The 12752-nt window shown below is 49.3% G+C and overlaps 1 protein-coding gene across 2 annotated transcripts in view; it reads right to left on the bottom strand.

Annotated features, from left to right (window-relative positions):
- Positions 1 to 670: 670 nt before the first annotated feature.
- Positions 671 to 12752, bottom strand: part of FDPS (farnesyl diphosphate synthase) — a 34706-nt gene continuing 22624 nt past the window's right edge. For both annotated transcript variants that reach the window (XM_048491776.1, XM_048492545.1), the window contains exons 8-10: positions 10810 to 10887; positions 4568 to 4702; positions 671 to 1496 (exon numbers count right to left, since the gene is read on the bottom strand). In XM_048491776.1, the coding sequence (XP_048347733.1) occupies positions 1296 to 1496; positions 4568 to 4702; positions 10810 to 10887 (414 nt within the window). In that variant the 3' untranslated portion in view covers positions 671 to 1295. The remainder of the gene's footprint in view (positions 1497 to 4567; positions 4703 to 10809; positions 10888 to 12752) is intronic.

The raw sequence follows: 12752 nt of genomic DNA, 5'->3' as shown, positions 1-12752 counted from the left end.
CCAGCTTGAATGCTCCAGTTTGCCCCCTAACAAAGAGTAGCATACACATGCGCAAGACCGTCCCCCCCAAGAAGTAGTTTCACTCCCGGCTGCTCCTGAAAAACAGTTGAGGGACCTCTGTTGCCCCCCAAGGATGAAGCCTGCATATTGTACGAAGGGAACTCCACATAAGACGGGGGGTGGCTTAAAGGGATACCCCCCCAACTCAACAATTTTTAACCTGTACAGAACAACGGGGTGGACCCCCCTGCATTCACGCAAGGACATAGCTTCTCTCTTTCTCTCTCCCACCCCCCACCAAAGGGAAGAAAGAGGCCGGGAGCCTGTGGGAAACAGAGGCATAGATCAAACCTGAAAGAAAGCCACTAGTATTGTCGAAGGCTTTCACGGCCGGAATCGCTGGGGGGCTGTGTGGTTTCCGGGCTGTACGGCCGGGTTCCAGTAGCGTTTTCTCCCGACGTTTCGCCTGCATCTGTGCCTGGCATCTTCAGAGGATTATCAGTGGCTGGCACCTTCAGAGGATCCTCTGAAGATGCATTCAGCCACAGATGCGGGCGAAACGTCAGGAGAGAATGCTGCTAGAACACGGCCGTACAGCCCGGAAACCACGCAGCACCCAAAAGCCACTAGTCTTTATGGAAAAGCCCCTTCTCGGAGAGTCTGTTTCATTTGGGGGGGGGGGGGGCTGGCTTAATCCAGATTTGAAAGACACTTGGCATTCAAGCTGTTAAAAAAAACCCATGCTCCTAGGCTCCAAAAACAGGAGGAGATATTACCGTTTCTGAGAGTGTGCAAGACAGCGAACATCCACCACGGCTCAAGGATGGAGCGGCACGGCCTCTGCAGACCGAACCCACGCCCTGGCTAGCGGGTGAAACCAGACCCTCTGCAGAGCGCCTTCCGTCTCTTACATTCAACCCTGACTTAAAACAAACAAAAAAGTTGACCTCCTAGCTCTACCGCCCTTCCCCGGGCTCTCAAAAGAACAAAACTCCCGGCGTGAAGAGAATCCTCGCTAAAAGATCCGCTCTGAGGATTTATGATAGCTCAATGACTCTCAAACCGGTCACAGTGTAGACACGGGCTTGCCGAACGACTCCGGAACTAGTTGCTCCCTCATAAGTACAAAAAAAAAGCCCTTTTAAAGCACCTTTCTACATTACCGGAAGAGTTTTAACCCCCACCCCACCCCACCCTCCCACCCCGCACACACACACAATTGCACTAAGTGAGGCCTCGAGTCTTGGCTGAAACAGGAAGCGACCAGCCGGATTCCTCTCTAATGGGCCGGGCGGTCACTTTTGTCTCTTGTAAATCTTCTCAGCCAGGCTAAAGAAAATCTGGCTGGGCAGGCGGACGGCGTGCTCATTAATGAGGGCCGAGAGACTCTGGTAGCTGGTCTCCTCGTATTCCCGGTAAATGGCTGGCAGGCCCAGGTCCTCGTAAAGCTGTTTCACGCGGGCAACTTTGTCCACTTCCTTTTGCCCATAATTCTCCTTAAAAAAATAAAATAAAGATTGAGGTTAGCACACGAAGAAACCTTCTCTTTCATAGAATCATAGAGTTGGAAGAGACCCCCAAAGGCCATCCAGTCCAACCCCCTGCAATGCAGGAACCCACAGTCAAAGCACTCCTGACAGATGGCAGTCCAATCTCTGTTTAAAAACCCCCAAAGAAGGAGACTCCACCACACTCTGAGGAAGTGAATTCCACTGTCAAACAGCCTTTACTGTCAGGATATTTTTCCTTCATCTTGAACCAATGACTCCTGGTCCTAGTCTCTGGAGCAGCAGAAAACAAGCTTGCTCCCTCACCAACATGACATCCCTTCAAATGTCTAAACATGGCTATCATGTCACCTCTTAACCTTCTCTTCACCAAACTAAACACCCCCAGCTCCATAAGTTTCTCCTCGTAGGGCATGGACTCCAGACCTTTGACCATTTTGGTCACCCTCCTCTGGACCCGTTCCAGCTTGTCAATATCCTTCTTGAATTGAAGTGCCCAGAACTGTACACAATATTCCAGGTGAGGTCTAACCAACACAGAATAGAGAGGTACAATTACATCCCTTGATTTAGGCACTTTGGTCGCCCTCCTCTGGACCCGTTCCGTTTCTCTCTGCCCTTCACAACTACCTCACAACTGCCCTTCACAACTACCCCCAACACCCCGATTTTATGTCAGAGGATGGCAAAAAAAACCTCGAGGGTCCCTGAACACCTTCCTGACCCAAAGGGGTGATTGGAATTATCCAAGGCCTCACCTGGAGTATTGTCTTCAGTTACATAAGAACATAAGAACTAGCCTGCTGGATCAGACCAGAGTCCATCTAGTCCAGCATTCTGCTACTCGCAATGGCCCACCAGGTGCCTTTGGGAGCTCACGTGCAGGAGGTGAAAGCAATGGCCTTCTGCTGCTGCTGCTGCTCCTGAGCACCTGGTCTGCTAAGGCATTTAAGAACATAAGAACATAAGAACTAGCCAGCTGGATCAGACCAGAGTCCATCTAGTTCAGCCCTCTGCTACTCACAGTAGCCCACCAGGTGCCTTTGGGAGCTCATGTGCAGGAGGTGAAAGCAATGGCCTTCTGCTGCTGCTGCTCCCGAGCACCTGGTCTGCTAAGGCATTTGCAATCTCAGATCAAGGAGGATCAAGATTGGTAGCCAGAGATCGACTTCTCCTCCATAAATCTGTCCAAGCCCCTTTTTAAAGCTATCCAGGTTAGTGGCCATCACCACCTCCTGTGGCAGCATATTCCAAACACCCATCACACGTTCGTGAAGAAGTGTTTCCTTTGATTAGTCCTAATTCTTCCCCCCAGCATTTTCAATGAATGCCCCCTGGTTCTAGTATTGTGAGAAAGTTCTGGACACTGCAAGGGTATTGACAAGCTGGAACGGGTCCAGAGAAGGGCAACCAAAATGGTAAAAGGCCTGGAATCCATGCCCTACGAGGAGAGACTTAGGGAGCTAGGGAGGTTTAGTCTGCAGAAGCGAAGGTTAAGGGGGGACACGATAGCCATGTTTAAATATTTGAAGGGATGTCATGTTGGTGAGGGAGCAAGCTTGTTTCCTGCTGCTCCAGAGACTAGGACCAGGAGTCATGGGTTCAAGGGGAAGGAAAAGAGATTCCACCTAAACATTAGAAAGAACTTCCTGACCGTCAGGGCTGTTCGACAGTGGAATGCCCTGCCTCGGAGGGTGGTGGAGTCTGGAGGTTTTTAAACAGAGGCTGGATGAACATATGTCGGGAGTGCTTTGATTGTGTGTTCCTGCATGGCAGGTGGATTGGACTTAATGGGCCTTGGGGTCTCTTCCAACTCAATGTATCTGTGAAAACCTTGCACAATTCTCATAATCAGATTTCCCAAGTTTTTAAACTTACATTATGGGTTCTGTGGCGGAGGAATATACAATCCACTAACATCTTTATGCGAATCTGTCACTGCAACCTTAAGGCCTCGGAGCTTCAAGGCATTGCCAAAGGCTTTCGCACCCAGGATCAACTGGGCTTTCCAGGCTGCATGGCCGTGGTCTGGCGGGTGAAATGGAAGGAGCACGAACTACCAGGCCACGGCCACGCAGCCCGGAAAACCCGCACCAGCCAGCTAGGAGCCTCCTTTTTTAACCACACGAAACCCAAGACCTACGTTTGCAGATCCAAGAACGATTCCTGCATTCGTGAACCGCAACTGCTGAATACACTCAGCTCTGCCCACGAGGCACGTATTTCAGTGCCAAGGAGCTGAATGTGGAAACGAAGCCAATCTTCTGCCCCACCCGCCAACAGTACTTACTGGAGGGAAAGACTGAATAAATTGTGATCCTTAGAAGATATGGTTGGAGGCCGGAGTTTTTTTAGTAATGTCACTATAGGTTTTAGCAAGACTAGCCGGGCACTTTACAAGTGTAGCTATGCTAACTTTTAAATCTTTTGTCATAATCAAATGTATTTTACCTACTGCTTGCTTTTTCGCAAGTTGACCTTTTAGTAAAGAAGAAGAAGAAGAGAAGAGTTTGGATTTATATTCCCCCTTTCTCTCCTGTAGGAGACTAAAAGGGGCTGACAATCTCCTTGCCCCCTCACAACAAACACCCTGTGAGGTAGGTGGGGCTGAGAGAGCTCCGACAAGCTGTGACTAGCCCAAGGTCACCCAGCTGGTGTGTGTGGGAGTGCACAGGCTAATCTGAATTCCCCAGAGAAGCCTCCACAGCTCAGGCGGCAGAGCTGGGAATCAAACTCAGTTCCTCCAGATCAGAGTGCACCTGCTCTTAGCCACTACGCCACTGCTGCTCCTCCACAGCTACTGACTGTGTATAAGTACAATAATAATTATATTAGTGTCGCAAATATTCCTTCTTGTAAATACCATAGACTATGTAATATTTCGTATAGTGCTTCTAGTACTCTTGTTATAGATTATGTAACATTTTGAATAGTGCTTCTAGTACTCTTTTGCCTATATATATACTATGGTAACGGTACCTTGAAACTGATGTACCCTGATCTTGTACTACTGGTCGCTGACTGTAAATAAAATGACTTTAAAAAAAAAAGGTACTTACTTCTAGCAGGCGCCTCTGCTCCGGCGAGGCCCGTTTCAAACACTGCACTATCAGCCAGCTGCATTTGTTGTCCTGGATGTCGGTCCCGATCTTGCCGGTCACTTGGGGATCCCCAAAGCAGTCGAGGAAGTCATCCTGCAGGCCGAGGGAGAGGATGAACTAATCTGCGTACTGTAGGAATTAAGATTAGGGGACCCTAAACTGGTGAACCGGGTTTGATTCTCTGCTCCTCCAAATGAAGCCTGCTGGGCGACCTAGTGGTTAAGAGCAGGTGGATTCTAATCTGGAGAACCGGGTTCGATTCCCCACTCCTCCCCCTGAGTGGCGGACGCTTATCTGGTGAACCAGATGCGTTTCCGCACTCCGAAATTCCTGCTGGGTGACCTTAGGCCAGTCACGGTTCTCTCTGAACTCTCTCAGCCCCTCCTGCCTCACAAGGTGTCTGTTGTGGGGAGAGGGAGGGAAAGGAGCTTGTAAGCTGTTTTGAGACCCCTTCAGAAGTGGCAATAAATACCAACTATGTAGGATAGATATAGGATGGATCACACCTGGCTTGACAACACTTACATGCGAAAGGGATCTGGGAACCACAAACTGAACATGAGTCAGCAGTGTAATGCGGCGGCCAAGAAAGCCAATGCGATTCTGGGCTGTATTGATAGGAGTATAGTGTCTAGATCAGGGGTCTGGAACCTGCAGCGCTCCAGGCCATGCTGGCGGGGGCTGATGGGAACTGTAGTCCGTGAACATCTGGAGAGCCACAGGTTGCAGACCTCTGGTCTCGATTGAGGGATGTAATTGTACCTCTCTATTCTGCATTGGTTAGACCTCACCTGGAATGCTGTGTGCAATTCTGGGCACCTCAATTCAAGAAGGATATTGAGAAGCTGGAACAGGGCCAGAGGAGGGCAACCAAAATGGTGAAAGGTCTGGAATCCATGCCTTGCGAGAGTTAGGGAGCTGGGTATGTTTAGTTGGGTCAAGAGAAGGTTAAGAGGTGACATGATAGCCATGTTTTGTCTGCCAGAAGGGATGTCATATTTGGGTAGAGAGGAAACAAGCTTGTTTTCTACTTTCTCAGAGACTAGGACAGCCATTAATAGGTTCCATGTGTGTAAGGAAAAGGAATTTCCACGTAGACATCAGGAAAAAAACTTCTTGTAGTCAGGAGAAACAGCCGGGACAGCGGAATGCACTACATCGGAGGGTGGTGGAGTCTCCTTCTTTGGAGGTTTTTAAAGAGAGGCTGGATGGCCACCTGTCAGGAGTGCTTTGATTGTGTGTTCCTGCATGGCAGGTGGATTGGACTTGATGGCCCTTGGGGTCTCTCCCAACTCTATGATTCCAACTCTCCTTCTCCGTAGTGCCAGCAACCCTATAGGCCCTTTCCATTAAAGTAGGAAGACAGCCAAAGCTTAAGTAGAATCAAGACCCAGCAGTGGCGTAGGAGGTTAAGAGCTTGTGTATCTAATCTGGAGGAACCGGGTTTGATTCCCAGCTCTGCCGCCTGAGCTGTGGAGGCTTATCTGGGGAATTCAGATTAGCCTGTACACTCCCACACACGCCAGCTGGGTGACCTTGGGCTAGTCACAGCTTCTCGGAGCTCTCTCAGCCCCACCTATCTCACAGGGTGTTTGTTGTGAGGGGGGAAGGGCAAGGAGATTGTCAGCCCCTTTGAGTCTCCTTCAGGAGAGAAAGGGGGGATATAAATCCAAACTCTTCTTCTTCTTCTTACAAGATTTTGAACAGAAAGGCAGCAATTAAATACTTCATAGAGCAGCGATGGAGAACCTTTTTGAGACCGAGTGCCCAAACTACAACCCAAAACCCACTCATTTATCGCAAAGTGCCAACATGGCAATTTAACCTGAATACTGAGGTTTTAGTTTAGAAAAAACGGTTGGCTCCGAGGCGTGCGTTACTCGGGAGTAAGCTCGGTGGTAGTCGGTGGCTCTGCGTTGAAGCAACCGTGCAACTCTTCCAACGGGTGAATCACGACCCTAGGAGGGTTTGCTCAGAAGCAAGCCCCATTGCCAGCAACCAAGCTTGCTCCCAGGTAAAGGATCGCGCTTTAAGTCCCAGGTAAAGGATCGCGCATGAAAATCAGTGGGGTTTAACAGCACTTATCGGGGTTACCTACACTGCTTCCCCAAAACTAGGTCTTAGGTTTAATGCTAATAATCATGCCCAGCGGCCCAGGCCAGTCTAGATGTGTGGGGGGAGCGGAGCAACTCTGTTTGCACGTGCCCACAGAGAGGGCTCTGAGTGGGGTTTAATAGCACTTAACAGGGTTACCTACACTGCTTCCCCAAAACTAGGTCTTAGGTTTAATGCTAATAATCGAGCATAATGACCCAGGCCAGCCTAGATGGGGGGGGGGGGGCACTCTGTTTGCACGTGCCCACAGAGAGGGTTCCGAGTGCCACCTCTGGCACCCGTGCCATAGGTTCGCCACCACTGTCATAGAGGCACTCCTGCCTCTGTACCAGTGATCACGGCACAAGTTTTAGCAGGCCGGATGCTTCTATGCTCGCTGCACACAGCTTTATATCCTCCGTTGGCAGAAACAAATGTACCGAAAACGTTGCCAGCGGCAGTCAGAAGCTGCCAGGCCGTCTGTGACATTTCTATGCAAGGCTTATTCGGAGATAAGGATATGTTCGGTGACGGTTCGCAGTTGCCGTCACTGGCGGTAATGATCTCCCTAGCTTTGCAGGGTTGATTTAACACCTGGAGCGGGAAAGAGAGCCTCGATTCTGGTCGAGTCCCAAAACGAACGGAATCAATTCCGCAATTTTAAACTGGCGACGGAGCTCATTCCCAAGCCGAAGACACCCCTTTGCCTCAGCGGCAAGTCCTTTTATCATGAAGAAGAAGAAGAAGAAGAAGAAGAAGAAGAAGAAGAAGAAGAAGAAGAAGAAGAAGAAGAAGAAGAAGAAGAAGAAGAAGAAGAAGAAGAAGAAGAAGAAGAAGAGGAAGAGGAAGAAGAAGAAGAAGAAAAGGAAGAGGAAGAGGAAGAGGGAGAGGAAGAAAAGGAAGAGGAAGAAAAGGAAGAGGAAGAGGAAAGAGAAAGAGGAAGAACAAGAACAAGAAGAACAAGAGGAGGACGAGGAGGACGAGGAGGAGGAGGAGAGTTTGGATTTATTCCCCACCTTTCTCTCCTGTAAGGAGATTCAAAGGGGCTTACAAGCTCCTTTCCCCTCTTTCCCCACAACAGACACCTTGTGAGGTCGGTGGGGCTGAGAGAGTTCAGAGAGAACTGGGACTAGCCCAAGGTCACCCTGCAGGAATGTAGGAGTGCGGAAACACCGCTGGTTTACCAGATAAGCCTCCGCCACTCAGGTGGAGGAGTGGGGAATCAAACCCAGTTCTCCAGATGAGAATACACCTGCTCTTAACCACGCTGGCTCTCTTGCTTTCTCTATCTTGCTGTCTCTACAACAACCCCATAAGGTAGGCCAGTATCTTGCTGCGTGTACTGGAGATGGCCTGGGCTAGTCCAATCTCATTGGATCTCAGAAGCTAAGTAGGGTTGCTCAGATGGGAGGCCATCGCGGAAGTCCAGGGCTGCTACTCCGTTAACCTCTTGCCGTGAAAACTCAACAGGGGCTTCACAGGTCGGCTGTAACTTGGCGGCATCGTGGCGGCCGGGAGACGTGCTTCAGGCCCACAACGAATTCTTGGCGAAAGCAAGATCCAGACCAGGGGACTTTCTAATGCACAGTCGAGCGAGTAATGGTTGCTGGCAGGCAATCCGTTCCCAATTACTAGCAAAGGTTAAATTCCTTCCATCTCAGTTGTGAGGAGCATTTGAACAAAGAGATGTCATTTGTGTTGCTCTGGGATCTCATGTTGAGATCTGGGATCTCACTTGCTGAGAATCAATGCAGGGGGAAGCCACATTAGGAAAAACCTCTAGCCCAGTGGTGGCGAACCTATGGCACGGGTGCCAGAGGTGGCACTCAGAGCCCTCTCTTTGGGCACGCGCAAACAGAGTGCCCCCCCCCCCCAATCTAGGCTGGCCTGGGCCGCTGGGCTCAATTATTAGCATTAAACCTAAGATCTAATTTTGGGGAAGCAGTGTAGGGAACCCTGTTAAGAGCTGTGAAACCCCACGGATTTTCATGCGAAGAACTAAAGCACAATCCTTTCCCTGGGAGTAAGCTCAGTTGCTGGCAATGGGACTTGCTTCTGAGTAAACCCTCCTAGGGATATATTCATCCGTTAGAAGAGTTGCACAGTTGCTTCACGGCAAAGCCATCGACTACCACCAAGCTTACTCCTGAGTAACGCACGGCTCTGAGCCAACCATTTTTTCTAAACTAAAACCTCAGCATTCAGGTTAAATGGCCGGGTTGGCACTTTGCGACAAATAAGTGGGTTTTGGGTTGCAATTTGGGCACTCGGTCTCGAAAAGGTTCGCCATCGCTGCTCGAGCCGCTGGGATTGACAAGTGTGTATCTGACCCAAATCCCCCCCACTTTGGGTTATCCGGTCCTACAACAAAGGCTGGATTACCATCGTCTTTCTGCAACAAGGGGAGGTGCTTATGAGAATTAAAAGAGGAACATTTTGTTCAAATAAATCTATTAAAAAACAAAGTTGGGACCCTTTCATACGATGCAATTCAAAAATCTCTCCACGTTTATATAAAATGAAGCCCCCGGGGATTGCTGGCTTCCCATCAGTTGCAAGAAACAAGTCCCAATGCGCTCAAAATTTCTGCCACTTTTGGGATTAAGCATTATAAGGAGCCTAAAGGGGGTTACAAACCAATGGTTAATTAATTTAAAAGGAGGAGGAGGAGGAGGAGGAGGAGGAGGAGGAGGTGGAGTTTGGATTTATACCCCCTCTTTCTCTTCTGTAAGGAGACTCAAGGTGGCTGACAGCAGTGGCGTAGGAGGTGAAGAGCTCGTGTATCTAATCTGGAGGAACCGGGTTTGATTCCCAGCTCTGCCGCCTGAGCTGTGGAGGCTGATCTGGGGAATTCAGATTAGCCTGTGCACTCCCACACACGCCAGCTGGGTGACCTTGGGCTAGTCACAGCTTCTCGGAGCTCTCTCAGCCCCCCCCTACCTCACAGGGAGTTTGTTGTGAGGGGGGAAGGGCAAGGAGATTGTCAGCCCCTTTGAGTCTCCTGCAGGAGAGAAAGGGGGGATGTAAATCCAAACTCTTCTTCTTCTTCTCTTCCTCTCCCCACAACGGACACCTTGTGAGGCAGGTGGGGCTGAGAGAGTTCCGAGAGAACTGTGACTAGCCCGAGGTCACCCAGCAGGAATGTAGGTGTGCGGAAACACATCTGGTTCACCAGATAAGCCTCTGCCACTCAGACAGAGGAGTGGGGAATCAAACCCGGTTCCTCAAATTAGCGTCTGCCATTCATGTGGAGGCATGGGGAAACAAATTCAGTTCTTCAGATTAGAGTCTGCTGCTCTTGTGGAAGAGTGGGGAAGTCAGACCGGTTCTCCAGATTAGAATGCACTTTTGGTGACCGTATAGAAAAAGAAGAGTTTGGATGCATACCTCCCCTCCCCCCCTTTCTCTCCTGTAAGGAGACTCAAAGGGGCTGACAATCTCCTTTCCCTCCCCACCCCGACAACAAACACCCTGTGAGGTGGGTGGGGCTGAGAGAGTTCTGAGAGAACTGTGACTAGCCCAAGGTTTCCTGCTCGATAATGTGAAATAAGTCTCCGGCTCTCCTTTTATTCACTTATTTTCTTGAAGTTTGTACTGTATGAACTATGAGCAGTTGTTTTACTCCGTTAAACTCTGGATCATACTACTGCACAGTTTTATCTTTATTTTCTCTTGATGCCTAATAAAGGTTTTTGAAGTGAATTGACTAGTCCAAGGTCACCCAGCTGGCATGTGTTGGCACGCGCAAGCTAATCTGGTTCACCAGATAAGCCCCCACAGCTCAAGTGGCAGAGCGGGGAATCAAACCCGGTTCTCCAGATTAGAGCGCACCTGCTCTTAACCACTACACCGCTGCTGCTCTTCTTCTGATCCAGCATCCGGAGTCCAGTTATTGACTTCAGTTTTAAGAACTGACATGGCGCTCATGGCGGCAAAGCTGACGTCCGAAAGCACCTACAGAAGTTTCCTAGATTCCACGTTGTTTCCCCCTCTGAGCCCTGACGCTCTGTGGCCCAACTCAGAATCGGTCCAGGGATCCAGCTTCCAAGCAGATCGGAGATCTCCAAGAGGAGGCGCAGCAAAGGTGAGAGGGAGGACAGACTCACCTGGATCTGAAAGAACTCCCCCATTTCCAGGAGGATTGCTCTGGCGTGAGCGTGATCTTCTTCACCATCGATACCCGCCTGAAAAAGAAAGACAGGCTTGGTACAAGGGATGGGACCGCAGTTGTCCTGAAAGAATTCTGAGTGCATACCAAATTATAGTTCCCAGGATTCTTTGGGGGGGGGGGGGAACAGGAAGCCGCATTAGCTATATTAAGAACATAAGAACATAGTCCAGCTCTCTGCTACTCACAGTGGCCCACCAGGTGCCTTTGGGAGCTCACATGCAGGAGGTGAAAGCAATGGCCTTCTGCTGCTGTTGCTCCCGAGCACCTGGTCTGTTAAGGCATTTGCAATCTCAGATCAAGGAGGATCGGTAGCCATAGATCGACTTCTCCTCCATAAATCTGTCCAAGCCCCTTTTAAAGCTATCCAGGTTAGTGGCCCTCACCACCACCTGTGGCAGCATATTCCAAACACCAATCACACGTTGTGTGAAGAAATGTTTCCTTTTATTAGTTCTAATTCTTCCCCCCAGGATTTTCAATGTATGCCCCCTGGTTCTAGTATTGTGAGAAAGAGAGAAAAAATTTTCTCTGTCAACATTTTCTACCCCATGCATAATTTTGTAGACTTCAATCATATCCCCCCTCAGACGTCTCCTCTCCAAACTAAAGAGTCCCAAACGCTGCAGCCTCTCCTCATAAGGAAGGTGCTCCAATCCCTTTCAATCATCCTCGTTGCCCTTCTCTGCACTTTTTTCTATCTCTTCTCGGGAGTATCCTTTTTGAGATGTGGCTTACTCCAGAGACTGAACACAGGACTCCAAAGTGCTGCTGTCGCACCACCTGCTTTATATATAAGGGCATGACAATCTTTGCAGTTTTATTCTCAATTCCTTTTCTAATGATCCCCAGCATAGAGTTCGCCTTTTTCACAGCTGCCAGGCATTGAGTTGACATTCCCATGGAACTATCAACCAAGACGCCCAAATCCCTTTCCTGGTCTGCGACTGATAGCACTGACCCTTGTAGCGTGTATGTGAAGCTATATTCTGTTCCACAGAAAGATGACAGTTCGGTTGAGGTGCAGCCGTCGAGAAAATTGTATGCTTCCTCATTAGAACATAATCCCAAACAAATATAGGAATTATCATTAATTTTTACACACTGCTTTTGCCAAAACCATTATTTGGGGCATTATTGAACATGGTACTTTGTTACAACAGCATTTATGCCAAAATGTATTTTTACTTTCAAACCAAGAAGGTCTGGCATGCTCTGTTCTGTGGAAGAGGAACATACAACCCTATTAGAAGAGAAGAAGAGTTTGGATTTATATCCCCCCTTTCTCTCCTGCAGGAGACTCAAAGGGGCTTACAATCTCCTTGCCCTTCCCCCCTCACAACAAGCACCCTGTGAGGTAGGTGGGGCTGAGAGAGCTCCAAGAAGCTGTGACTAGCCCAAGGTCACCCAGCTGGCGTGTGTGGGAGTGCACAGGCTAATCTGAATTCCCCAGATGAGCCTCCACAGCTCAGGCGGCAGAGCGGGGAATCAAACCCGGTTCCTCCAGATTAGATACACGAGTTCTTAACCTCCTACACCACTGCTACTCCATTATTATCATCTTTCTGTGGAATACAGTATATAAAAAATTATCTATATTATGGAAAGTCCTAAGAAGCAGCAACTTCATCCATCAAGAAAAATCATGATTCAACAAAGAAGAAGAATTGGATTTAGATTCCCCCCCCCCTTCTCATCTGTAAGGAGACTCAAAGGGGCTTACAAACTTCTTCCTCCTCCCACAACAAACACCCTGTGAGGTGGGTGGGGCTGAGAGAGCTCCGAAGAACTGTGACTAGCCCAAGGTCACCCAGCTGGCATGTGTTGGAGTGCACAAGCTAATCTGGTTCACCAGATCAGCCTCCCCAGCTGAAGCGGCAG

The sequence above is a fragment of the Sphaerodactylus townsendi genome, linkage group LG01, assembly GCF_021028975.2.
Source record: "Sphaerodactylus townsendi isolate TG3544 linkage group LG01, MPM_Stown_v2.3, whole genome shotgun sequence".
Lineage (NCBI taxonomy): Eukaryota > Metazoa > Chordata > Lepidosauria > Squamata > Sphaerodactylidae > Sphaerodactylus > Sphaerodactylus townsendi.
Note: the sequence above shows the minus strand (reverse complement) of the source record. Positions and strands in the feature narration are given on the sequence as shown.